The 27,043-nt window shown below is 48.8% G+C and overlaps 1 protein-coding gene across 6 annotated transcripts in view; it reads right to left on the bottom strand.

The window, feature by feature from the left end:
* The window catches only part of RPTOR (regulatory associated protein of MTOR complex 1), a 451,060-nt gene that overhangs the window by 78,218 nt on the left and 345,799 nt on the right, over positions 1-27,043 (bottom strand). For all 6 annotated transcript variants that reach the window (XM_082441503.1, XM_082441504.1, XM_082441505.1 and 3 more), the window contains 4 exons: positions 18,718-18,818; positions 18,032-18,176; positions 10,355-10,430; positions 4,247-4,348 (listed from right to left, as the gene is read on the bottom strand). In XM_082441503.1, coding sequence (XP_082297629.1) covers positions 4,247-4,348; positions 10,355-10,430; positions 18,032-18,176; positions 18,718-18,818 — 424 coding nt within the window. The remainder of the gene's footprint in view (positions 1-4,246; positions 4,349-10,354; positions 10,431-18,031; positions 18,177-18,717; positions 18,819-27,043) is intronic.

Genomic DNA, 27,043 nt, shown 5'->3' with positions numbered 1-27,043 from the left:
GCTGACCTGACTATCTCACTTCCTCACAGTGTGGCTTAAATCATAACCTCTGGACACTTCAGTTTCCTCATCAAGAAGAGTAGAGATAACATGTGACTTGGGCTTATTTTCAGAATCAAATGAGATGCAGCCTGTCTGGTACAATGCGGTCTGGTATGAGGAGTGTGATGAATGTTAGTCTCGGTGTCAGCATCCAGCTACAGGATGTCTCCATCTCTCAGAAGCGATTTGATTGACTATTTATTTATTTATTGCCGTGCTGTGCGGCTTGTGAGATCTTAGTTCCACCACCAGGGATTGAACCTGGGCCCTGGCAGTGAAAGCGCCGAGTCCTAAGCACTGGACCACCAAGGAATTCCCTATTTGTTTTTAAAGAAAACGGAACTGCCGGAGGTTCAAGTCTCTAGAGACCCAGGGCTAGCAGAACCTTCCATTTACTAGGTTTGTGAAAGCAGGTGTAATTCCTCAAAAATCAAAGACATCAAACACATCTAACACTTGTAAAGATTCTGTTTACTGATTCCCTTTGTTATTTAAAACACTGTCAACGTGAATAAAGCTCTGTGTTTTCAAGTAAATAGCAGAGCACTTTGCAGTGGAAGAAATGGCAACTTGGGCCAAGAAACCTAACCACGTGTAGTTCGCATTGCTTGTTTCTCATGTGCACTGACCAGCAGTAAGAGGTCTCCATTACAACGTCTTATTTACAGATGGCAAAAGTAAAAGGGAAACCATCACCATCACTACTGCAATGCGATCTTTCCTGACTCTGTTGTCCGTGTTGACGAAACACACATTAAAGCATCAATACACAGCCCACTTGTCTCAGAGACTCAAGACCCTCAGCAATGCAGGGTTTTGTGCTGTGGGTATTGATGTTTCACTGGAAAATAAACAGCATCAATAACAAGTCCTAGGGAAAATGTCAAGTACTGGTTTTTCTAAACGTTATCGCTTCCTCTGATTCCTTCTGTTGATTTACATTTTTAAAAAATTGAGGCCCAACATAAATTAAAATTACTTTTTAAAAAAAGGACTGGCTTTTGTTTGTATTTGTACTTAAAAAAAAAAAAATTCCTGTTTCAGTGTGCCTCAGACCCCGGGGAAATTACAGAGATAAATGTTGGTAAACTAAATGAGTTAATGGGATTTCTTTCTGTCTGTGGCAACCCAAACTGAAGATTAATCATGGTGATACAAATACCCAAACTAAAACAGAGCTGCTAGGGCAACAACCTTTCATTTGCCTTGTGCACAAAAAACGCACTCAGGCTTCTGCACTGAGACTGCTGGATAGAGCTGCTTCTTAAAAACCAGATTCTCAAGCTCCAGTCCTGGCCTGGTGGACCCAGGAATCTGATGATCAGAGATTCTGGAGCCACTGATTAATATAATATGTGTAATAATAACATCCCAGTTATTATCCTGATGCCACCTAATAATAATCCTGTACTTTCAGACCCAAAATTCTATTTGTAAATAAAATGATGCCATGAAAGCAAACAGGGTTTCCTAATGAAATGCCCACACTGACTTGTAGTATCTGTGTAAAGGTACTAACACGGAATCCTGTAAAATTTCTCTCTTCCCTCTCTTTTCCACAACATTGATTCCTCCTTCTCTGCCTGGGGCTTCTTTGCACATGGGCCACTAAGGGAGTGCAGACAGTAATGCTGAGTGAGGCAGGGCCACCAGACCGGGAGACCACGGGGCCAGGCCTTGCAGTGTGGCAGGGCTCAAGAATCTTCCTTCCCATCCTTTCTGTTGATTTGTATTTTTAAAAGGTGAAAAAGGACATCAGGACTGGGCAGGAAAAGTGTACGTTCATGCTTACATCTACATGAGAGGCTGCAAATCAGCCCAAGGAGACAGTTCATTTTACCCCGATGGTCCTCAGTTAATGCCTCTGAGTTTTCGGAGGGAGAAAATGCTCTCTGGCAGTGGAAAAAGTAGCAGGCAGTGGAAAAAGTAGCAGGGATTAGAAAAGCTGTGACGTCTCTGTATTAAAATTCTCTTTCCCTTCAGCAACACTTCCTGACTCGCCAAGGCACTGGGGATAATTTATGGATAATGGGGCCCTGGTTCTGGCAAAATAACTGAATTAATGAGAAAGAAGCCAACACCGCGGGCTACCCCAAATGAAGTAAGCTCTCCTTTGCATTGTGTTGGGTTTTCTTGTTAAGTGCAGGTTCCTGCACTGATCCAGGTGGGACACAGCCCAGACAGACCCCCCCATCAGAATGATGAGGAACCTATGGTTTACGTTCGTCTGAAAGATCGCACAGAAGATGCCCCTTTCTTTTCTTTCAGAGTCATTCCCTCATTTTGGCATCAGGAAGTTGGGTCTTCTCTTTCCCTGAGGGCATGTGGGTTGTAAATGGGGCATTAAAGAAAAAGTCAATAGGAGGCCATTTACAACAGGATTGTTTGCCAGGCAGGATTCAGTGCTGGGCATCTTGCCCCTGCTTGGAAAGGACCGGGTTTTATCTATCACATTATTGAAATAATAGGAAGGTCGGTGGAGGCTGGCCACAGTCTCCTCTCATGAAAACTCGGATGACCCTGGGAGCTGGGGAGCACAGCAACCAACCGGCCCCCGCTGCCCCACAGCCCTGCCTGTCAGCCTTCCACTCGCTCCCTGAGAACTCGTGGGCTCCTGCCAAATGGCGAGTTTTCTTTGTCGCGTTGTTATCGTTGCTTTTTGTTTTGTTTTGAAAATTTGTTTATTGCTCACCTTGCAAACTCAAGATAGTCAAACTAATCTAGAAACACACATGAGGAATACTAATAATTTCTGCATTCTTCTCACAATGTCAGAAAATAAGCAGTCATAAGACAGAAAAAGCACCAAAATATCTCCAGGGAAGGATCCTGGCCAACACCCTGTGCCCACGTAATTATCAAGCCATGAGGACAAGGCTGTGTAGTGGCATTTCCACAACTGCACACACTGCTCTCACTGCTCTGCTGCCTGGGTCCCGGCACACAGTCCTGAGCCAGATGAGACCTCAGATCTGTCGCAGGCACCTTCCCAGCCCACCATGCGGTCAGCACAGAGCGGGAGAGCAGACCATGCAGGGAGGGGGCCCGCCATGCTCCAGGTGGGACAGGGATCAGCCGTTCACCTATTTTTCAAACTGTCCTCGGCAGCGGGAGACGCTCAGAGAGCGCGTCTGGCCCAGTGAAGATGAATGGTACTTCTGCAAGACGTGGTCAGCAGCCTGGTGAGAAAGTGGGGCCCTCCTGGGGGGAGGAAAGGCCTCGTCCTCGGGCAGGTGAGGCAAAGCAACCTAATCAGCTTTCTGGGGGGAAGGTGATGGTTTTCCCAGCCAGCTCTCAGAATTTAAGACCCTACTTCCTAACTGGACACGGATGTAAATTCCCACCCCCTCCAGCTGCGGCCACGGCCCCTCCCACAACCGTCCACAGTTCTCATCCAAGTTCAACTGCCGCATCCCCACTGCACACAATCTCTTCCAGGGCCTAAAGTGAATTATTAGGCCTTGGTGTCTACACTGACAGTGGTTTTAAATCTCATTTGACACTGTCTCAGAGCAAAACAGCTTTGCTTATGTCATGACCTGGTCCCTACACCTGCCCCATAAATATACATTAACTGAAACAAAAGTTCTGTGAAAACTTCCTAAACTTCCTGCCTGTGACGAATTTTGGTATTTTGCCATCTCATTACCCAAAACTTAGCTGGGTGAGACCTACAGAACTGATCTCCCAAACCACTCGTGGGGCACCAGGTGCTGCGTGAACACTGACACAGGCCACACGGGTGACTGCGCTTGACGGCACAGCCAGAGAGTGCAACAGCCCACAGCTACCGCGGGGCACAGCCCCCTGGAAGTGAGCAACCCACAGGTGCCAGGAGTGGTGCCCACGACCTGCGTGTGTAATTTGCTCAGGCTCTCCCATTTTCTCCGCAGTTGATTTGCATCTCATGTCCTTCCAAAGAGAAGGGGCACTGATGCCAGAGCCGTGCTGGAACGGAGCTCGCTGGCAGCAGCACTGGGGGTAGAGGGGACGGCAGCTGATGACAGCTCAGATCAGTGTTTAACTGCGGGGGAGAGGCTTCAGTGACTTCGCCAGGCGAGCCCGGGAGACAAGGAGGCATTAGCTCCAAAGCAGGAGGGCTGTCACACACCAGCACACTCAGCCCCAATAAACTAGTCCCCTCCCGGGCGGCTGCGGGGTTTTCTAGCTCCCTCATCAATCTGGCCTACCTGGAGACACTCACCTGTAAGACAATGGGAAGCTGCTCAGGTGGGTTCCTGTTCTCCACACCCATCGTGAGCCACACCTGGAAGGCGGTCAGCTGCTCAGCAAAGAAGGGGCTGTGCTGTGGGATGAGCAGAGGATTAGTCAGGGGCCCTCCTTCTTCACCTGGCTCTGCCTTTACACACCGCCCCCACCATCGATTCAGCCGTGTGTCTTTGTGAGGCCCCGACTCCACTCGGCCACCACCATCCAGGTGAGGGGACACAGGGCCGGGCCATAGCAGAGGAGGTGGTGAGACATGGTCAGACCAGGACGTTTTACACGGCAGAGCCAGAGGCTGCATGGACAGACTGGGTGTGGGTAAGAGAGGGTTGCAGTAAGGTTAATGCCGGGCCTTGGGCCTAAACACTCGGAAGCGGGGTCCCAAGACCTGAGGCAGGAAGACTGAAAGAGGAGCACGTTTGGGAGGAGCACGTGGGGAACTCAGCCTGGACACGCTGAGTTTAAGGTGCCTACTGGACACCCGACCGAGACATCAGGGGGACGATGGCCTACATGAGCCCGCAGTCCAGGAGACGGGTCTGGGCTGGAGAGACAGATCTAGTTAAAAGTTAAGTGAGAAACAGAGGGGACCCCGGGCTGAGCCCTGGAGCCCCGCAAGAGTGAGAGGCCAAGGAGATGGAGACACAAGGGCAAGGCCAGCAGAGGGGGATCAGGAGTGGGTGGTGGCCAGGATGCCAGGGAGGAGTGTTTTAGGGAGATGACATGGTCGGCACCTTCCATGACTGTAGAGGGTCAGGCAGGACCAAGGTCCAGAGCTGCCGGTGACAAGGAGGGCCCTGGAGACCATTAAGGATGTAACAGGAGGGCCCTGGTAGTGGGCAGAAGCACAACCGGACTGGGTTCAAACAGAAGAAAAGATGATTCAGAGACTCAAGAATAGACAGTTCTTTGCAGGAATCTGGCTGCAAAGGGGAAGGAGAGACATGGGGGGGCGGGGGCAGGAAATCGGATGGGATCACGTGACTAGGAATTTCTTTTTAAAGGTGGGAGAATAAGGGCGTACTTGTAAGAGGGGGAAACTGCTGATGAAGGAGGGAGGTGCTGGGCAAGGGCCTTGGCGAGTGGACGCCTGGCGCACAGGTTGGGGGCAGCACTGCTGGGAGCGGGAGATGCAACACAGACGGGCCGGGATGCAGGACAAGGGCCAACGTGGCAGGACTTACAGAGGATCCCTCTATCGCTCCTGTCTCTCAGCGAGGTGGGAAAAGGAGGTGCTGTGGATGGAGGGGAGAGCGAGCGGAGAGGGGACGGGAAGGAATGAAGGAGATGTGTCCGGGCAGCCCGCCGGGCAGCGTTTAAGGCCCCTGGAGGGTAGTGACTGCAGCAGGTCACAGCGGGCTTCCCCAGCCTGGCAGTGGGGGTGCGGAGGGTGCCTTGTCCTCGCACAGGCACTGCGGAGGGGATGCCTTTAGTGGAGATGACGAGGACGAGGGAAACTGCAGAAGTAGCGGCTCAGGTAGGAGGGGGCCCAGGCTGTCAGAAGGAGGTCCGGGAACTGAGAGACCAAGCAGTAGGACTGCTGGGTTTTCTGTCTTACATAGGCATTTCCACTTAATACACAGCTCTGCTGTCCCTGAGCTCCAGACAGAAAGAATTCCAAATCTCTGCCTCTGGCCCACTCCTCTCTGTCCCACTCTGTCGCCCCAGGGGGAAAGCGGGTGTCTGTGTAAGGAAGGGTGGGTGGGAAGGCAGGGATGCGGGCTGTGACCCCAGGTTCCTGCACATGTGGAAGTGTGCGCATAGAGCCCTCCAAGCCATGGGCAGGGCTCCGGCACAGCTGCGAGCCAGACCAGGCGTGTTCCCGCCGCACCTTCCACAGAGGGGCCTGGTGGTCAGAGCCATGGTGCCCCTTGTAAAGAAGTCAGTGTTGCGTGAGAATTCGGCCGAGGACTTTCACACTTAGGAATGCATGTTCTTGCCAAGTCAGTGTACGTGAAGTTAATCAAATTTGGAAGGCAACTTGGGGATTGGGATGGAGCCCCCAAAGTGATTTTCCTGTTTTTAAGTGTGAGTTATTCACAAATTGGTTTAAAAACAATAATCTTGTTAAATGCTCCCTCCCCAGCTGTACTGAGTGAGGGGGACCTTCAGTCTGGGAGGGGAAGTCGGGAAACTCAGATAATTCCACCTCCCCCCATTTCCTTCACTTAGTTTTGCCTTATGGATGCAAACACGCTGCTCATTGCTGAAGAAGCCGCTCCGTCCCGAATGACAAACATTCCTGATCTTTTCACATAAAGCTGACAAAGAGGGAAAAGCCTTTGCCATCCAAGTATGCTGTGAGGTTTGTCATGCTTCTTAAAGCCACGGGGAAGATGACAAATCAGATCAGCCCCCCACCATAAGCGTGGTTCAGCATTTTAAGCAACACTTCACAGAACAGCTCAAGAGTTGCCCCGTGAGCTCCTGAGATTATTCACAGAGTTGATGTTTTGGGCCAAATCTTCATGATTACCTCCCGGAAATACTGTGTAGATTCTTGGGGGGGAAGAAGCAGAACCCAGGATGAGTGCTCTGGAGGAGAGCTCACAGGCCGTGGGCAGAGGCTCTGAGTCATGTGGCCATGTGGCCTGGGCCTCCTGGGACGATTCTGACGCCAGGTGGTCGACCCTGTGGTCAGCCCACGTGTCAGACGGGCTGGGGGGTCTGAAAACAGGCGCCAAGCGCGAATGACTAAGAGCAGAAAGGCCAGCTCTGGGCACAAAGAGCCACGCCTGACCCTGGGGGCCAATCCACCGCGACTTGTGAGGTCACTGTGGGGAGGAGGAGAGCCAGTTCATCTCAACACAGTCCTGCTCTTCTCACCTGCCATCCCCAGTCCAAACACACTTATTTCGGCTGTTTCACAGTAAGTAAAGACTTCTTAAAGGGATACCAAAAGCCCTAACCATAAAAGAAAAAACATTGGTAAATTGGATATGATAAAACAAGAAACTTTTGTTCATCAAGTAAAAACATTAAAAAAGTGAAAATGAAGTCTGCAGAATGAAGAAAGATATTCACAATGTGTGACAAAGGATTTGTATTCAGAATATAAATAGAACCACCACAAATCGATAAGAAACAGATAACGCAAAAGAAAAATGATCAAATGACTCTAACAGGCAATTTATAAAAGAGGATAGTCAAAAAGCCAATAAAAACACGAAACAGGGCTTACTCTATTAACCATCAGGGAAATACAAGATAAAATCTCAATGAAATACCTTTACATAATGAACCAGAATAGCCAAAAGGAAAAAAAAAAAGGTGGAAAACATCAAGTATTGATGAGGACATGGAACAACTAAAACTCTCATACATCGTGGGAAGGACTGAAAATTGACTCACACCCACTTTGGAAAACTGTCCGGCAGTTTGTACTGAAACTGAAAATATGCACACCTGGCGACCAGAAATCCTACTCCTCGTGTGCACACCTAACACTAACGCACCAGAGCACGAGGAATTAGCAGTACCTGGCCACACCCACCCACTCGCCTCAAGCACAAAATTTAGGGGGGCACCAAAAAACACAGTAATTGAGATTAAAAAACACCTTAACGCAATATTTAAGAAAATAAAAATTAATGTAAAAATCTATAATGAACAAAATATCAAAATTTCATAGAAAGACAGGCCCAGCATGACTGATTTCTCCTTCTGTCTCAGGCTCCAGCGTCTCGGCTGGGCAGTGGCCAGCACAGTTCGTGAGGTGCATGGGATGGACCATGACCTTTGGGGTTTCCGCACTGTGATAGGAGTGAGCTGCAACTGAATGGAGCAAACTTGGCATTGAGTGGAGGCAGCCAGACACAAGGATTCTATTTACCCAAGTACAAACCCCTCAGGGCAGCACATACTCTGGCGGAGGTGGTGGCCAGAGCGGGAGGGGCCTCGGGGGACCGCTGATGGTCTGAGTGGGTGCTGGTTACGCGAGTGCGCTCAACTTGTAAATTCACCAAGCTGCACGTTACGATGCCTGCAATCTTCTATGTGTATGTTATGCTTCCAAAAGAATGAAAACTAAATAAAACAGCTAGTGTGTGGCCTCCATCAAGTACCCCTCCCAGTGACAATTTGGTGAGATTATTCCCAGAGGCAGAATCCTGAATCTAGTAGATGAGAAACGAAGCTGAAGACGCTTGAAAGGAGGCCTGGCACTGGAGGGAGGGGTGAGGACACAGAACCGTGGGACTTCATCTGAGAGGTGTGCAGCTCCGACCCTTTGACGGTACAAAGGAACACCAGGCACAGAGCACAAAAAAGCCTGAGTTGAACGAGGTCCCCGAACACGTTTGTGGCGACAGGCCCTGTCCCTGTGGAGGTGGAGCGTGTGAGGAGCAGGAGGCCAGGACTGTTCCCCACGGAGACTTGTCCCTGCCTCAGGGTTTAGGGTCTCCCAGGCAATGCCAAACACATAGGTGAGAGCCAAGTGAAGGCCCTGCCGGCGCCCACTTCAGGGTTCAAGATGCAAGGCCGGCTTCGATTCCCTTGTAAGTACGTTAAAGGAAAGGTGGGTGGAGGGCAGCGAGCTGCTGGAGCAGGCACCACAAGTGCTGGAGGAGAACCCAGCAGTGGGCACACGGTTGCTCGATGCAGAATTCTTCCAACTTTGCCGTAGGTTTGAAAATGTTCATAATAAAATGGGAAAAAAATTCAAGCAATGAAGGAGGAAAGATAAGATAAAATAGAGAGGGAGGGCCTCATAGCCCAGTTACCCCAGTCTCGGGGGGCATCGAAATCACCTGAGCTAACACACATGCATACAACGCTCCCCCCCGCCACAGACATGCACACACGTACACACATGTACACGGACACACAACCCACAGAGAACACACACACTCATACCCCATAGATATACGCAGGCACACAAATATACATGCACGTACACCCCCCACAGAAATACACACATACACACACACACACACACACACACACACACACGCACCCAGGCCCCTGACTCAGTAAGGTTGAAAGCTTCCCTGATGGTCGTGATGTGCACTGAAAGTTAAAAACCTCTGCAGTGACATGTGGGTGCCTCTGGCCGCAGTCAGGACTTTGTGAATACACCAAGGGTCAAGAACCCTTGCGTCCAGCATGTACCACGTGCCAGGCTCTGTCCTCCAGTCCTCATGTGCTCCTTGAATTGGATACAACTATAGTTCCCGTTTTAAAACAAGGAAACTGAAGCACCAGGGGGCTAAGCTGCCCACTGTGGTCTCTCCAATGGGGCCCGGAGACAACGGTGTGGGGAGAAAAGGCCAGTGACTCCGATCTCCAAGCCCCACCCTCCAACCCGTCCCCTCAGTGGACAGCTTGGAGCCACCTGCTTCCTCCCGGCTCCCCCCACCACTCCCCCCAGTCCCGAACACCTGCCCAGTCCCTTGGAGGGTCAGATGGGGGATCTAATTGTGCTCTAACTTGATGGGTGGCTTTTCTCTTTTCTCAAGGGTTACTTGAGGGAAGGGACCGGGTCTCACCCACATGCACCCAGATGTGGTGCCTGATGCACAGCAAACGCTCATCAAATGAACAAATCTTGAATGAAAACAGGAGGGGCTGTATGTGCAGGGGACGCAACAGGGGGTTCTTGGTGAGCTGCTGTAACGACCCCCAGGGGGGTGGGGGGAGAGTCGATTTGCCTGCCTCAGGAGCCACAAGTGAAACAACATTAACTCAAGGATGACCAGACCACCACCTAGGAAAGTACATGGGGACCAGACATCCCCTCGGGGCCAAGCCTCAGCCTTAGAGGCTTTACCTGGCCACTGGGCAGCAGGGCCGCAAGTCGAGAGCATCCGTTCATGGTAAAAAGGCTGAGAACCTGGGATCAGGCAGTGCGCATCAAGAAAAGCAGACCTATGACAGCAACACTGTAGAGAAGATGTTTTTAAGAGCTGACCATTTCATAATCTAACTTTAACCCCTGGTTGGTGCAATCTTTTAAGCTTCTGGATAATGCATCTTCTCCCAGGTGGGTGAGGGCTGTCTCTGACACCCGAGCAGGGGCTCTGCAGACCAGGTGGCCAGAGAAGCAGCTGCCGCAGTGGACCATGTAGGATGCCCTGGGAGGACTCACCCGAAATGCCGTGCCTTCTTCGATGATGGTCGGCAGCTGGGAGAGACAAATGTCGACAGCCAGGTCCCAGGCTTGCCTGGGGAGAGAGCAGAGAGGAACCCACAAAGCATTACTGACGGGCTCACCCAGAGGGACCTGACAGCAGAGCAGCCCGTGGGTGGCTGAGTCGGGGCAGAGCCGCTGGTGAAGGGCACAGGAGGTGAGGAACTCTCAGCTAGCTAAAGCCGTTTTCTTTATGACAGCTTTTCTCTTCAAATTGAAAGGAGAAAAAGCTCAGGAAAAATAAAGAGACTTGTCCACTTTCTAACGCAGTTTCTGCCCCCAACTTGAGCCCACCTAGTGCGGCAGCCTGCCCACGCTGATGGCAGCTGGGGCACTGGGTGACCGGACCATGGCAGCATCACACACAAACCTGCCATGAAAGGCCATGGTCAGGCCAAGGCGCTTCACCAGAGACGGGCCAGGTGGGGCTGGGAGAAAGGGTCCGCCTCGGCCCACCCACTGCCAGGCCCCTGCACCCCTCTGTGGGTGGTCGGCACCTGTGCCCAACACAAACCACTTGGGACAAGACAGGTGGTGCTCTGTACGCTGGGGATGCAGCAGCCTCTTTGATGAGTAGCCCTGGCCACCTTCTCCAACTTCCTGTGGCGCCGGACCCAGCTCCGCACGCTTACAAGATGTGCAAGACAAGGTGGTGCCGACTGGGTCATGGTGTCACCTCCCCAGGGTCAGTTTCACCACCTGTGAGGCAGGCTAAAGATCGTGTCTCCCACACAGGGTCCCATGAAGGCCTCGGAGGGTGGCTGACATGGAGGGACACACACAGAGGCCTGCTATTTCCTGGCAACGTTTAACACCGATTCTAAACTGGACACAAACGATCCTCTTACTTTCTCTGTGGTCCCAGATCCAAGTGCGGATTCCCAAGGATATAACGATTTTCTCACTCTGACCCCCCCTTTCTTTTAGAAACATGCTCCTCGTAGAAAGAAAGTGATGGTCAGAACAAGGGGTTTAGTTTCCGGTATTGCAATCTCTTCCCAGCGCAATTTCCTGACACGCTCAAAGATTCCATGTTAGGTTTATTTAGACTAATAACTGCCTGTTTGTGTGCAAGAGGCACCTTTTCATGGGTCTTCATAAAGGATCAAAACAAGAATGAAAAATGAAAACATGCAGAAAAACAGTAAAAATGTAAGATGAACAAAAGACTAGAGAACTCTTTTTCATTTTTCAAATATGTGGAATATATTTCTTTTTTCCCAGACTGGCCCCTTCTACACAAGCACGCCCTTCCCCCACCAATCTAATGAAGAGGCAATCAGGAGATAATCAAAAGTTCCTCAAAGTGCGGGCAATAAATAGCTCCCATATGCTCAATAAGTGCCCAGACTGCAGGTGAAATGGTTATTCTGCAGCATTGAGGGAGACACTTACTCTCTGTTAAGACAGGAGTCAAGTCAGTTATTGCAATTAAGCTCTATAAAGATTCCTTGAATTTAATCAAATAAAAAGTTTTAACTTCAAGAGTTAGAAGAAAGTGTCCACCATTTGGGGGGAGGTGACGTGGGCAGAGGGGGTCCAGGGCAGCTGGTGGTCTTGCTACAGCAGCTACACAGTGGGCACCCTGAAACTGCACCTTCTGTAAAGCTGGCTTCTGTGCCCTCTTTCAGAACCATCTCCTCAAAATCACGAGGCAAGAAGAATTATAACCCATTAAAGACGTCCCTGCTGGGGTGTCCTAGACAGAGTATCAGAGGAACTAGGCTGCCCTGGCGAGACCTACTACTGCCGCCTCAGTCCTTTCCAAGGAGCGAAACAAAACCTGACGCAGCTGCAGCGGGGCCTGGGCGCAAATCTTCTGAGAAGTGTGGCCCGTTGGGCCTGCTGGCTCCCCAGGGTTGGCCCCCACCTGGGTCCAATCACTCAGTGAGGTCGAGTCCCACCAGCCAGAAAAGCAGCTCAGAGGAGACTGCTGGCTTGAAAGGAAGCCCCGGAGGAGGGACTCGCCTGTGTCACCGGGAGCAAGGCAGGGCCATGACTGGAGGGGCACAGCTGTCTAAGTGAGAGGGGACAAGGGACTTTGTTCAAGGCACCGAGGAGGACAGGAGGAAAGGAGAGGGCGTGGGAGAACACCTAAGACCTACTGGACACCGAGGGGCCAAACAGACTGCCAGACAGCAGTGAGGCTGCAGCGAGCCCCAGGCCGAGGCCGGGAGAGAGCAGCAGGCTGGCACTGGGCTAGCCGGCCTCCCTCTGGGGCCTGTGGTCGTTGATTCTGTACAAAAGGAAAGGGTCAGGTCGGGGACCTCAGTTCCCATCAAGCCCTAGATCACATGGCAGCCTTTTCAGCAGCACGACGGTACCCTCTGCTGAGCATTTACTCGGTTAAAAGTGGCTACATTTTCTAGGGTAAAATCAAAACGAACTTGGAGTCTTAATTTGGGATTCTCACTAAGGAAAAGTGGGAAAGGAAGTCCTGTAAAACCTTGAGCCGTGGCACCCAGGCGAGCATGGAACTTGGGAGATGTCCACGTTCGCACTTCCCACAGCCCCTGTGACCAGCCGCACAGGCTGCGCCCCCAGGGAGGGAGGATCCCGGGCCTCCCCACCCCGCGGCGCAGACCAGCCGGGCTCTGAGCCGTGGGCTGCTGATGAATCACGGCCTGGAGAACGTGCCATCCAGGCAAGAGCTCGGGTTTTCAGGAAACGGGCCTAAGATGGCAGGCACCCAAGGAGTGGGCCGGGAGGACAGCCTTCCAAGAGCGCCCGGCTCCATCTGCACTGATCAGTCAGCCAGCCAGGCTCGCTCAATGGGAAGGAACGCACAGGTTATTACCACGGAGAAATGCAAGGTTTCAGGACCTGCTGAAATTGAAAGTGAAGGCAAACGGCTCCCCAATGGCTTTGCATCAAAAATTGAACAGAAGCTGGGTGCTGAGCATTTCATCATTGGCACCCCCGCCTGAAACAAAGTGTGAATGTGTATGACTTTGTGTTTTAACCTCAATTTTTGTTAGGCTTTGTTCCCTTCCTCCCCCTGCTGAAAATTCAACCTTTCCATCACCACCCAAGGAATATAGTAACTAGATGGTAAATTATTTATTCCAAATGCTCTTTCCGACTACCTTGGCTGTGCACTCCCTGGGGACGTACAAACTTTCGTCTATTTACGAGACGGGAGAAAGAGCTATGGGCATTGTTGTTGAGTGTTTCATCACCCGAATGAACTCTGCTGAAAGCCCACGGCAACGCTTCACTGGCAAGGAGCCCATGCGGCGCCTCGGACCTCAGGGGCGGCTGGCAAACCTGAGTGCAGGCGAGCATGACCTTCCAGGTTTCCAGGCCTCACATTCTCCTGCCTTTGCATCTGAGCCCACTGCCTGTTCCCTCCGCTCTCCCACCTCCCCCTAAGGACAGGACTTTGAGCTGGACACCTGCCACCCAGGACAGAGACCACATCCCCAGCCTTCCTAGACCAGGCACCACACACGGCCGCGGGGAAGAGCGGAGATCCGTGTCCCTCCCGTGAGCCACTCAGCTACACAGGAAAGAGGAACAAATCCCCATTTGTAAAGCCACTGGATCTGGTGTTACCAACTGATATTCCAACCACTACCTTTAACTACCCCCAGGGGAGGAGGGAAAACATGTGGCAGTCTTTCCATCCTAACCAAGTCAGTGGCCCTCAACGTGGCTGCATGCCCTATACAGCTGCCTGACCCAGTGTTTATACCAAGTATTTCTGGTCTCTGACTTGGCATGAGACAATTCTGCATGATGTCGTAAAGAAATAAAGGTTATCACCCACCCTGAGTGGTTTTCTCCTCCCTAGATCTACAACACGGTAGCACGGTCCAATCAGAGGGCCGTGTTAAATGTAGCGGCTGGACACAATACCAGGACCCCACATAGTCTGACCCTGAGTCTGTGTCTGCAGTGACACGAGGGCCACGTGCAAGGGCGTGACGCCCACCTGGAAACGCACAGTGTGTCCAGGCTGGGTCGCCAGTGCTTGATACTCAATAAATACTCAGGCATGATTTCATACCTTTTTAGAAAGGCTTTTTATGTTCTTTACAAGGCCTCCCAGTGTCCTGTGCATAGTGAGTATGCAACTACTTGTTAAATTATCCCTGCAACTGTTGTTTCAGTAACAATCCCGTTTGCTGTACATTTGCTGTACAGTAACAAATATGGGACGAGTCTAATGCATGTGAATGATTTCCAACTCAGGATTTTAATGAGTTCTTTCTACAACATTTAAAAAATACCAAATGAGATCAAGTGCAGGTACTAAACCTCAGGGAATTCTACTAGTTACATTTTTTTTCATGCAAAGAAGCACACAATGATTCTTCTGTCTCCAGTTTTGCATTTTTGACAAGGGAGACTTCAACCTTAATAACTTAATTTTAAAAAATAGCTTTTAGTGTTTCAAAGGCTTAAAACATCTACATGTAGATTTTTAATTACAAAAGTAATATCTACCAACTTTTAAAAGGGAGCATTCTCATTCCAATCCTCCTGTCCTGATATTAGCACCATTAGCATCTTGTTATAATTCTATACAGCCCTTTTCCCATGCATAACAGAGAGGTAATTATACTGCTGATACAGTCTGGTGTTCTGTTTTTGTCATTTAACATATATTTTGTATAATAATAAATAATCTTCACAAACAAAGTTTTAAGATGGCTTACATTTTTTCAAATATATGTATCTCAATTACATCCTCATTCTGTTAGGTACTGAGATTCTCCCCGGTTTCCCCTTTTATAGCTAATATTCTGACAAACGGCATTCTTTTTCAAAGCCTCTCTGACTGTTTCACCAGTCCCGTTCCTTGGCTCTTCCTCACAACCTGCTTAGTCCCTCTCCTGAGCTGGAATGGGTGGATGCCAAGTGGACAGGGCAGCAGGGGCTGGAGTGAAGCGGGAGATGTCAGGGTCCAACAATGCCGGCTGGGAATGTGCTGGTCCAGGCTGGGTCAGGGGTCAGGCCGCCCCCTGTCCAGGGCTGTGATCCCCAGAGCCCTCCCTCACAGCATCCTAATTCTGACCCCCACCTCTGAGTCCGCTTCCCAAAGAACCCAACGTGCAACAACCAGGATTCGCCTAAAAGGGAGCGGGGAGGGTATCAGGCCACAGACAGTGCGCTTTGCAGGATGGAGGGACTAGATTGTACTCAAGTCTTCAGGGTGCATATCAGCTGCAGAGGGGCCCTGGAATGCGCAGGGAGGTTGGAACCAGGGAAGTAGAAAGACCCCAAGGGTGCATGTATGACTGCTAGCAATTGCACGCGCCCCGGGATACCCGGGAGGCTTTCCACATGTTTATCTGGGTCTCTGTGGGTTGCTGTGTTAGCTCACGTTTCTCTGTACAACAAATAAATACAAATGAGGATTTGTTTTATGAGATTCATGGAGAGCTAAACTCGCAGGCAAGAGGGCCATATTCCTAGTTTTAGAGGAGGGCATGGAAAGGTATCAGTAACAGAGACGGGAGGGATTATGAGACGCTGCTGTTAGACTTTGGACCTTATATTAAACAGCACTTATACAAATCCCAGAATTCAGAAATGTTCTAAGAGGCCAATACTAGAGAAAGATCTGTGGGATGATGAAGAGAGACAGGTGTGACTGTTCCGCACCGGCCATCTCTGCGTGCTTCCTCCCTGGGTCCCCTTCTCCTGCTGTCATGTTCCCTGTCTGTTCTGTCTGCTCTCTGCTCAGGCTGTGCTCCTTACTCTCTTCTCCGGGACAACACGTTGTTTTTTACTCTTTGCAGCTGAACACATCTTAGAGGAGGCAGTTTTATATCTAGAGAAACATGCACAAGAAGGAAAACTGTCCCATGGACTTGGTGGGGTGGGCAGATGGAGGGAAGGACATAGGCCGCTTCTCACTAAAAGCTGGCGCCTCGCGTCCACCCTGTATTTCCTCCTCCTGGGGGGAATTGCTTGGCCAGTGGCCCCAGTCACCCAGGAGGCCGTTCACACTGGGCAGCTGGTGTGATGCCCTTTTCCTGTGGCTTAACTAGTTTTCCATCCATGACTAGTCGCAGCACTGACCCTGTTCAGCTCTTTTTTCTTTTTCTTTCCTTTTTAATAATAGATGTTTTATAAAAACCTGGTTCAGAAAAAATAGAATTTAAGGCATCACTTTACTTAAAGGATAATGCTGTTTTGAGGATCTCCTCCTTCAGAAATGTGGCTTTTCTTTCTAATTATTTATCCTAAGCATTAGAGAGGCTTTTCAACCCCATCTCCCCAGTTCTAATCTTCATGGAGTGAAGGAAACTGTGTCTGCTGTCCTGCCACTCTGTTCACACAGGATCTAAACTGCTGCACAGAGACTCTTCGTGCGGTCTACTCCTATTTCTCTGTTTCTCCATAACTTGTTCTCTAGTTTATTCTATAAGCTCTTCCAAAGGATATGGATGAGGCATGTTTTAACTTGATTTCTGTTTATAGTCTGGTGCTTGGCCAGCATAGTGCATCTTGATTTATCTCACAGATAAGAATGTTAATTCCTGATTTTCCTTGAGTGGATGAGAGGAGGTGAGTTTACCACCTTCTTCTTAGTTCTCTGGGTTTACAGAGTTGGGGGAAAGTGGTCATGCACATATTAAAAAAAAAAAAAAATCACTACCCAAAATAAACCTGACCATGAAAATACACCATAGAATGGTTTTTAGGGCTAAACTTAAGTGAATTACTCTTTTTAAATATTTTGTATTAGGATTTCTCTCTGGATATAACTAAGACACATTTTCCTTTGTTACTGCCCCATTTTAGTACTTCCTCAAATTCTGCTTGTGTCACAAAAGCAAGGAAACAGGAAGAAACCAAACGCCTTCAGATATAATGTCTAGATTCAAAACAATTTCCATTATTACTGCTGTTATCATACTGTACTTACTACTAGCAGTAGTGTAAGGAGCAGTAATCCAGTTTTTTTTTTTTTTTTAATATCTATTTATCTATTTGGCCGCGCCGGGTCTTAGTTTGGTATGTGGGATCTTCGTTGCAGCACGTGGGATCTTTAGTTACGGCATGTGGGCTCTTAGTTGCAGCAAGCGGGATCTAGTTCACTGACCAGGGATTGAACCCAGGCCCCCTGCATTGGAAGCGCAGAGTCTTAACCACTGGACCACCAGGGATGTCCCAGTAATCCAGTTTTGAAGGAAATTTATAATCAACATACAAGCATCATAAAGATCACACTCGTGGGTGTGTGTGTGTGACAGCGTGTGTATATGTGTGAAATAAGCATGCAAATTAACTGGTCATGAACCCAACAGTTTTAATTCTCTGGAGCAATCTTGGATACACTTCATGAATTCAGCTGGCAGTTTCTTTCCTCAATACCAATCCCTACAGAGTCAGAAACTCACCCGCAGGCCCTCTCCGCCCCGAGCTATGAACTGCAGGGCCTCTGTAGGCACTGGTCCCGCTCAGCCCTGGATGACCCTTAGAGGCACCTGCACTTCTGCAGGGGACTCAGGCAGAGCTGAGGGTCGACCTTATTAACTTGTGTACACCACTCAGGTCTCCACGTTTGGAGCCACGTCTTCCTATTTTGTTCAGATAATTCCCTTACACTTGGACTATCGCAGAAACGGGAAAACCATGCTCCTTAGAGAACTTGATGCTGGTCTGGGGAGAGACACTTACCACATGGCATGCATGTACGTGGGGGGCAGGCGTGGGCTGCTGACGGGGGTGCAGTTATACGACCTCATGATCCTTTCCGCCAATAAAAAATTTCGAAACAGACTAGCCACCAACAGGTCCTGTCTGAAGAGCTTCTGGAAGAGATCTGAGGGCAGAGAAAAGATAAAAAGGTGACTTCAGTGACTCACGTCCAGCATTTAAAGCCAAATATACAAATTTACTGTCCTTCTACCAGAAGTTGCAACAAGCAGGTTGGAACTGACATGCACATTCTCCACTGGCAGCACCTACATGACACACGTAATGTGAACAAACAGCAGAACCCAACCAACCGGTCACAGAAAAACATGAACGTGTCTTATACTATAGTAGTAATTTGGGTTTTAAGAAATATGGATGGTGTGTGACTAGGAAGGCAGATGAGCCCTGAATCTGCCCTGAAAACACTAAGGACCCGAGCAGACGCTTCTCTGAACTCGCCCTGCAGCACTGCTCTCGACCTGATGCGCGATTCACTTCATCCTCGCAGAACCTTCGGGGCCCCTGCTTTCTCCCGCCCACCCCCTCAGGTTTCTTCACTGAGGGGAACTCAGTCCTCCCATTCGACTTCTCTCACACGCCAGCGCCAGAGTCTCCTGACTCCGGGGCAGCAGCCTTCCCGCCAGCCCACGGCCGGGCAGCCTCACCCCGAGGAAGCACGTTCCACGCGATGGTGTCCGTGATGGCCGTGAAGATCCAGTTCAGCTCGCCCAGGGGGGTCCTCCTGTCGTTCAGCCGCCCGGGGATCCTAGGGAACACGAAACGGTCACAGAGATGGAAACAGGTGACACAGGCAGGAGGCGGTGGGGAGAGAAGGGGTGAGGGGACGATGACGCGTCAGACGGGGGTTGGGGGGAGGCTCGGCCACGCCAGGAGGACCTCCTTGCCTCGCCGTGATCTTTGAGACTCCTGTACGTCTAACCTCACATCTTAAAACTCAGCCTCCACTTCACTTTCTTCCCTTCCCCATCTGCACAGGAGCAGCGGGTGGGCCCCTCCGGCACCCCCGTGTGACAGCAGGCGCAGAGCTCTGCCGACCAGGCAGGCCCCCGGGGCCCTGGAGCCCCCCACAGCCTTGCTCTCAGCCTCCAAGTGGACGGGCCCCACACCCTAATCAAGACGCTCCTGTCGGGCAGGACACGGGTCACCTCCCAGAAGCCGGGGGCAACGGGGAGGCCTCTGTGGGCCCAGCTCTTCACCACACAACCCTTCACCTGTTCAACATCAAAACAGACCTAGTCAGGCCTAGATTCCACCTCTTAAATTCACACATAGTCCTGGGCGCAGCATCACTGGACTGAAAATGCCAGCGGTGAGGATGTGAGAGGTGGGCCAGCAGCATCACAGGCCTCCCAGTGGGGCGTGTGAGGGGAGCTGGGCTTGCTTCCTCGGCCCCCGTGGGGAAATTCGAGCACAGGAAGAAAAAACGCAACAGACAACCGGGCGACACTCTTTTGAGTGATGCTCAATTTGCGGCCACTCACATACGACGCCTTGGGTGTATGAGCTGGCACAATCCTTCTGGAAAGGACAGACACACGAAGGACAGAAAACATCTGTATCCTTTCCTCAGTAAGTCTGCTCCCAAGAATCAATCTTGAACCAGAAACGAAGAATGTGGAAACAAGGTATGTTTTGCAGTGTTTTATTTATAACAGTGAAAAGTCAGAAACTACCTATGTGACCAATAATAGAGAAATGATTAATTATGGAACAACCACAATGAAATAACTACAAGCTATTAAACTGTTGTTTATGAATATTTTAATGATATGGGGAAAAGACTGCTTTGTAACCTTAAGTAAAGAAGCGGGACAAATATCGTGCCGTCATAATTATACACAACACGTGCAAGGAGATCCGATCAGGAGGAAAGCCCCGCAGTGAGGCAGTGGCGACACTCTCCTTGTCTTCACATCTGCACGCAGTCAGCATTGGCTGCCACGCCTCTGCCCACTCACCCGCCTCTCGCCCTGGCAGCTGGTGGTGACAGGACGGCGTTCTTGGAAGAAGGAGGGTCTGCTGAGGTCTATTTCTAAACCTGGACCAAGCGCATCATGGGTGTGTGCAGTGCCCCTTGAGTCAGGTGAAGCAACACAGCCCCGGCTGGCTCCTTGGGGTTTGACCCTTGGGAAAGGCTGCTGCGTCCCCAGCGGTGAGGAGATGCTCCTGAGACTCCCGGCCCTGCTGCCGGCACTGCGGCCGAGCCATCAGGGGGAACAGAGGCCACTCCTTGTCAGGCGGAGGTCAGTGTGCATTTAGGTGTGTTTTTAAAATCCTCATCTTGTGACGATCGCTGGCAGATAAATGCAAAACTAAGACTCCCACTATGATCTCCTGAAAATTCTACTGATGTCTTTCACTAAAGCTCATCATGAAACCACAGACCAAGCCATCTGCCCGACGGATTTCAGACAGACCTGGGAACCATTCAAAGTGATTAATCAACTAATCATTGCAAGACCCATCTGCATTTGGCAGCCTGGGATGACAAAGGTGGAAGTGAGTCCCACTTCCCTCCCTTTTCACGTCATTTAGAATTAAGTCACTTCAAAAAAAAAAAAAAAAAAGAATTAAGTCACTTCAGAAACTACTTGTTTCCATTTTCCTTTCTGTAGTTGATCCTAAGGACGTCAAAACCCAACCCGCTCTGGAAGCCGTCTGGGTCAGCGATGCAGGGCCACGAAGAAAGGCACAGCACAGTGTCAAGCTCAGGACACATTTCGTTACACAAGTTTCTTTCACCTAACCCTCCCCCCAATTTCATTAATAATCAAGGTGGTTCTTTTAAAATTTAAACCCACAGTGTTAATCAAGGACTAACTTCTATGTGAAAAGCACAAAAAGCTATAGTTTAGGAACAGATCATGGAACTGGGAGATGAGAAAAACGAACTCTAGTCCCAGCTGTGCATGTCTGGGTAACTTCTGGCGTCTTGTTTCTCTGCTCTGAGTCACCCAGGTTAACCTCATATGCAAAATGGGGACCAAAATAAAGTGGATAGCACTTCCAAAGAAGATGCAGCAGAGAGCCAGCAGACACTTCCTTGGAAAATGCATGCCACCTCCTCAAACTCCTCATCACCGCTGTCTGCCGTTGGATTTATTCTCACCTCCCCCGACATCTGGGTTCACCTACAGCTTCCAGCACTGCCCACTGTGTGGAGCCTGACTCCAGCAATGGCGACTCTGCTTCTGGATCTTACAAGATGACCCAACCTGAGGTGTCTGCCTTCACCCCTTGCTTGCGGTCTTCACAGCTCAAATTTAACATGTCTAGAATCAAGCTCATCCTCATTACTGCCATCTTCTTCTCCCCTGTAGCGTGTGTCCTCGCTCCAAGAGTCCCCGTGGATTCTCTTCCATCAGAGCTCGAACCCTCAGAGACAGGGCCCACTCATCTCTTCCCCAAGTGTAGCTCGTGTTTCCTGCTTCTTGCAAGGGACCTCTTCCACTGCTTTTTGGTAACCACTCCCACTGCAAAGGTATCCTCAATGGCCTTCTTGATCCAATTCATACTAGGCAGGGTGACGGCCCCCGGTATACCTTTGTTCAAAAATCTACAGGGTTCTCTGCTTACTGCTGCACTGGTTTCAAATAGTTCCTTCTATTTCAACAAAATCTCACTTGGAATAAAGGAAAGCAGAGTTCCTCTGGCTGGAGGGGTGGGGGCTGGGAGCCACCAGCTTCCCAGTGGCCCACGCCTCCCCAGATGGGCCACTGCGAGGCCTCCGAGGAGCAAGGGCGAAAACACTGCCAGTGGAGTTGGGTAGAAAGTTTCCACTTGGCTTCAAAGCCATCAACTTGACACAATAAACTTTGAAACTAGTTTCCTCTGGTTGGGTCCATTACCTCGCAGTTGGACAAAAATATCAAACTCAGTCTCCTCTCATTTGCCCACTTGGAACAGCCTCCCACCTGCCTTGGGCTGGTTCTGGCTCAGTCTTCACAAGCGAAGCCCAACTTCCTTGTCCATGAAGATGTCTTGACCACAACAGCCTTTGCTGAGGTCCTTTTCAACTGCATCTCCCTCGGGATTTCTTTGGCAGCCCACCGACTGCTTACTTTTCTTTTTATTTATTCAGTGTTGCTCCATGCATGTTAATTATCTGTGTAACTAGGTAATAAATTCCTTGTAGGCAATGACTTACTTTCCTCGATGTAAATCAGTCTCTTCACAGATTCTGGTGGAGTGCTGAGCACATGCACGAGCTCACAGCCCACACATCTGACTCATGTTACTTCCCTACTTAAGAACATTTGCTCCCACTTGGCCAGCAGCTCCCTGAACCCCGTGTGGTGGAGGGACTGACATGGAGGGGCACCGCCCAGACCCCCCAAGAGGGGCTGGCTGCTCAGCGGGAGGAGTATGGTCGGGTACACCGTGCAGCTGGGAGACGAGCCCGTCTCAGCCGTCAGGCTGGCCCCAGCTGATGATCCCCGGGCCAGAGGTGCGGGGCCTCCACAGGCGGCCCGTGCTCCTCAGCTTAGCATCATGGCCGCGACTTCTTCGCCTCCCTCCCGTGCTTCTCCCCAATAAGCTTGTGTCCCTTGTCTCTGTGTCTGCCCCCATCAACCAGCCAGCACCGTGGTCTGGGGTAGATGTCTCACCCTGCCTGTCCTCACCTCCGTTCGTTACTTTCTGTGTCTCCCCACCTTCCTCTCTCGCCAATACGCCGATGTCTAGCTACACGGAACTTGTCCTCCTCAAACAGCTCACGTGCCTCCAGACCTGCGCAGACGCCCTCCTGCCTCCCTGGCCCAGGGGTCCCCCCAGGCTTTCAGGTTCTGCTCTGAGGCCCCCACAGAATTCCGTAAACGACAGCTGGTGCCCAGGCTATGTCTCCCACTAGGCTCGGGGCTCTTGGACGGCAGGCCCACGTGCTTCCTCGTGCTAACCTAGTGTTCACACACAGCATCTAATGCATAACAGATACATATTTGATGAGTGAGTGGATGGATTCTTGCTGCATGATCACAGCTCTGTGTAAATAAAATGCTAAATGAAAAACTATGGTTTCCAAGAAAATGACACAAACTCACTAAAAATACTCAAGTGATAAGAAGATAACACAAATCATCCCAAATTTCACCATCTAAGAACCAGTAGAAACATTTTGGTGACCATTCCTTCAGATATCTCTTTATGCACAAAATCAAATAATTTTAAATGCACTGAAATAACAATATGAAAAGACATGCTACATTTTTGTTAAAAACATCCACCAATAAATACACTTAGGAAAAAAGTCTGGGAGGGTCTGCACCAAAGTAGTAACAACAATTATCTTGGCATGGTGGAGATTATGGATGATTTTAATTCTTTTTGCTTATCTGTATTTAATAATATATATGCTGAAAACACGCTACTTGCATAATAAAGAAAAATGAAACTTTTTTTTAATAAGAGGGAAGCCAAGCAAGTTTACCCGAAAAGGGAAAACATTTGAAAACTTCATGTTTTATGAATTTACATCATCTCATATTCAGTTCAAATAAAGGAGGATGCACTTTTACTTTGTCTGCTTTAAATGGCTTTATGAAAATGATGGTGCAGAGAACTTTGGGCTAATTCATTTACTTAATGCAAATAATTCATTACTTAGAAATGCTCTGTGACTAAGAAAATGGGGAGGCGAACCCAGCAATTTAAAAAAAATTCATTCATTCATTTCTTTATATTTTAGCTGTGCCAGGTCTTAGTTGTAGCACGCGGGTTCTTTGTTGTGGCATGTGGGATCTTTTTTTAGTTGCTGCATGCGGACTCTTAGTTGCGGCATGCAAACTCTTAGTTGCGGCATGCATGTGGGATTTGTTCCCCAAACAGGGATCGAACCCCGGGCCCCCTGCATTGGGAGCGTGGAGTCTTACCCCCTGGACCACCAGGGAAATCCCCAGCAATTTTTAAAAAAAATAATTCTTTTGAATATCCAGGTCCGTATATACTGGTTAGATATTTGATTAGACAAAGCCAGATAAACTAGACCAGGGTTCTCAACCTGTGGGGTAAGGGACAGTGCTCATGATGTCACCAAAAGGAGTCCCTGAATATGTGTGCAGGTACATTTTCTCAATCAGTTAATGCTATACTGAAATCAGATATGTGCGCGCGCAGACACACACAATCTCAATCATTCTAAAAATTCAGCTGAGTGGGAAAAGAAAACTACTTGACATAAATGAAGGTTGGGAACTTCTGCCCTAGATAGTACATTTTGGGACATATTTCTTCATATGCTGACATTCTGCTGAACTGGACCAAGCCACATCTCTATAAGACTTCTTTCTAATGTCTCTTTATTTAAAATTGTGTACAATTCAACACTAATATTATCTGTATTTCCTATTACACAATGGCTTTTTTCCAGCCATTCACAGATTTCAAGTGATGATCATCCAAGTCCATTTCAGTGTGTATGGAACCTGCAGTTTATAAAGTGTGATATGGTTTGTTTGCAGCCTGAATGGTTTGCAGTTTTACAGAAGAGTCCCCCTTTAACTGGACTGCAGGACTGCGTCTGAGTAGTCAGGAAGAAGGAAATGAGAAACACGCAGTAAGAAAGCCTGGTTGGAAATGTAGCCACACTTGTTTAAATGCAGAAAGCCTGTGGACGATGCACTCAGCTCTCAACACTCACCCAGAGACACTCAACTGTGCAGCCACTGGGATGCTATCTTAGTGCTGAGTCAGCCGGGCCCTAAATTACATCTGCAAAGCCTGGGGCGCACGGTTCAATTACTCTCTTAGGGTTTAGAAGACCTCCTGGCAATGGCAGGTGAGGTGACTCAGATCATTCTCCCACTGAGAACAACCAGAAGGCTGTGTGTGTGTGTGTGTGTGTGTGTGTGTAAATCTTTTTGAAGGCAATGGAAGGCTGGCAAGGCTGTGGGGAATCGTGGCGCCAAAACCTGAGAGAGAAAAGCCCCAGGCTTGAGCCGGCACCTGGGGCTCCATTTGTCCCAGAGTTACCTGGCAACTCTGAGAGGCAGAGAGCCTAAGCTGAGCTTGGCAGACTCACAGGCTGGAGAACAAAAACTGAGGGCCCACCAAGGAGATGCAGCTCAGGTAAAACCCCCAGTCTTGGAGCTGGGTGCAAAGGATGAACTAGAAATAACACAGACCTCACAGCCTCAAATCATCCCAGATTTCTGTACAATTTCCATTTTCAATTTGCAACATTCAGTAAAAAATAACCAAGCATTTATAATAAATATAAATGGAATATAATTGATAATAATTTTGTATCACTATGTTGTACACCTGAAAATAATATAATATTGTAAACCAACTATACCTCAAAAAAACTCCAAACAAAAAAACAAACAAAACACCGCCAGGCATTTCTAGGTTTAAAACCAAGAAAAACAACTGACAAGAGAAAGAGATGGACACAGGATTCAGATATTGGCAATATCAGACACCAACTTCAAAATAATTTTACTTAATATGTTCACAGAATTAATGCACAGGATGGAAAACTCTGGCAGAGAACTGGAAACTATAAAATAAACTCTGGAAATCCGGGAACCTCAAGAACTTAACAATACAGTATATTAAATTTAAAAACTCAATAGATGGGCTGAACAGCAGATCAGATAACACTGAAGAGAGATATGGAAGACAGTTCAGAAAAAAAAATACTCAAAATTAAGCAAAAGAGACAAGAGATTGGGACATAAGAAAAAAATACATAAGAAACAGTGGATATTGTGAAAAGACCTAAGATGTACATACTGGCGTCCCCAAAAGAGAAAATGGAATAGAAGCAATATTCAAAAACACAATGGCTCGGGGACTTCCCTGGTGGTCCAGTGGGTGGGCTCCACACTCCCAATGCAGGGGGCCCAGGTTCGATCCCTGGTTGGGGAATGAGATCCTGAATGCACGCCGCAACTAAAAGTCCCCATGCCGCAACTAGGAGTCCACATGCCGCAACTAAAGATCCTGCATGCCGCAATGAAGATCCCGCATGCCTCAACTAAGCCCTGGCACGGCCTAAATAAATAAATAAATATTTAAATAAATAAATTAAAAAAAGCATTTAAATAATGCAAAAAAGGAGTCACTCTTTAAAAAAAAAATACGATGGCTCAGAATTTTCTACAACTGATGAAAGACATCAAGGCACAGTGTCTAGTGAGCTCAGGCTGTCGTAACAAAATACCATAGACTGGGTGGCTTAACCAACTGAAATTTATTTCTTCACAGTTCTGGAGACTACAAGTCCAAGATCAGGGTGCCAGCATGGTCAGGTTCTGGTGAGGACGCTCTTCCTGGGGGCCATAATTCAGTCTATAGCACTCAGGTTGAAGAAATGCTATAGTCATAAAGCAGGACAAATACAAGTAATGCCCACATAGGCACATCAAAATAAAACCGCCAAAATCCAAGACAAAGAGAACTTCCTAAAAATAGTCAGAGGAAAAAATGCATATAACTTTCAAGGGAACATGTATTAGCAAGGGTCTCGTCAGGAGACAAAAACCATGCCAGTAAATTAAGCAGAGAAAATTTAATATTAAATGCTTTAACTAAAATATGGAGATTAACTAACTACTAAGAAGGACAAAAAGAACTCTAAAAAAGACAGGATTGGTATCTGTAGGGAGTAGCTACTACCTCTTCAGCTCAGGGAGTACACCCAAAGAAGGAGCAAATTTGGAAGAGGCCCCACCCAAGGCTAAGACTTAGATCTTGCTGGAGAGGGTGTGGCTGCACCCCACTGGATTATAGAGAAAATCATTACCCCTCAGAATACAGGTGCATAAATCTTTAATAAAACATTAGTAAGTCAAATCCAGCAGTATATCAAAGGGTAATACACCATGATCAAATGGGGTTAATCACAGGAATGCAAGGTTTGTTTAACATTTGAACATCAATAATGTAATGAAACTATTAACAGAACAAAGGAGAATAAATTATTATCTTAACAGATGTAGAAAAAGCATTTGATAAATTTCAACACCTGTT

Source organism: Balaenoptera physalus, assembly GCF_965194825.1.
Source record: "Balaenoptera physalus genome assembly, chromosome: 20".
Classification (NCBI taxonomy): Eukaryota; Metazoa; Chordata; class Mammalia; order Artiodactyla; family Balaenopteridae; genus Balaenoptera; species Balaenoptera physalus.
Note: the sequence above shows the minus strand (reverse complement) of the source record. Positions and strands in the feature narration are given on the sequence as shown.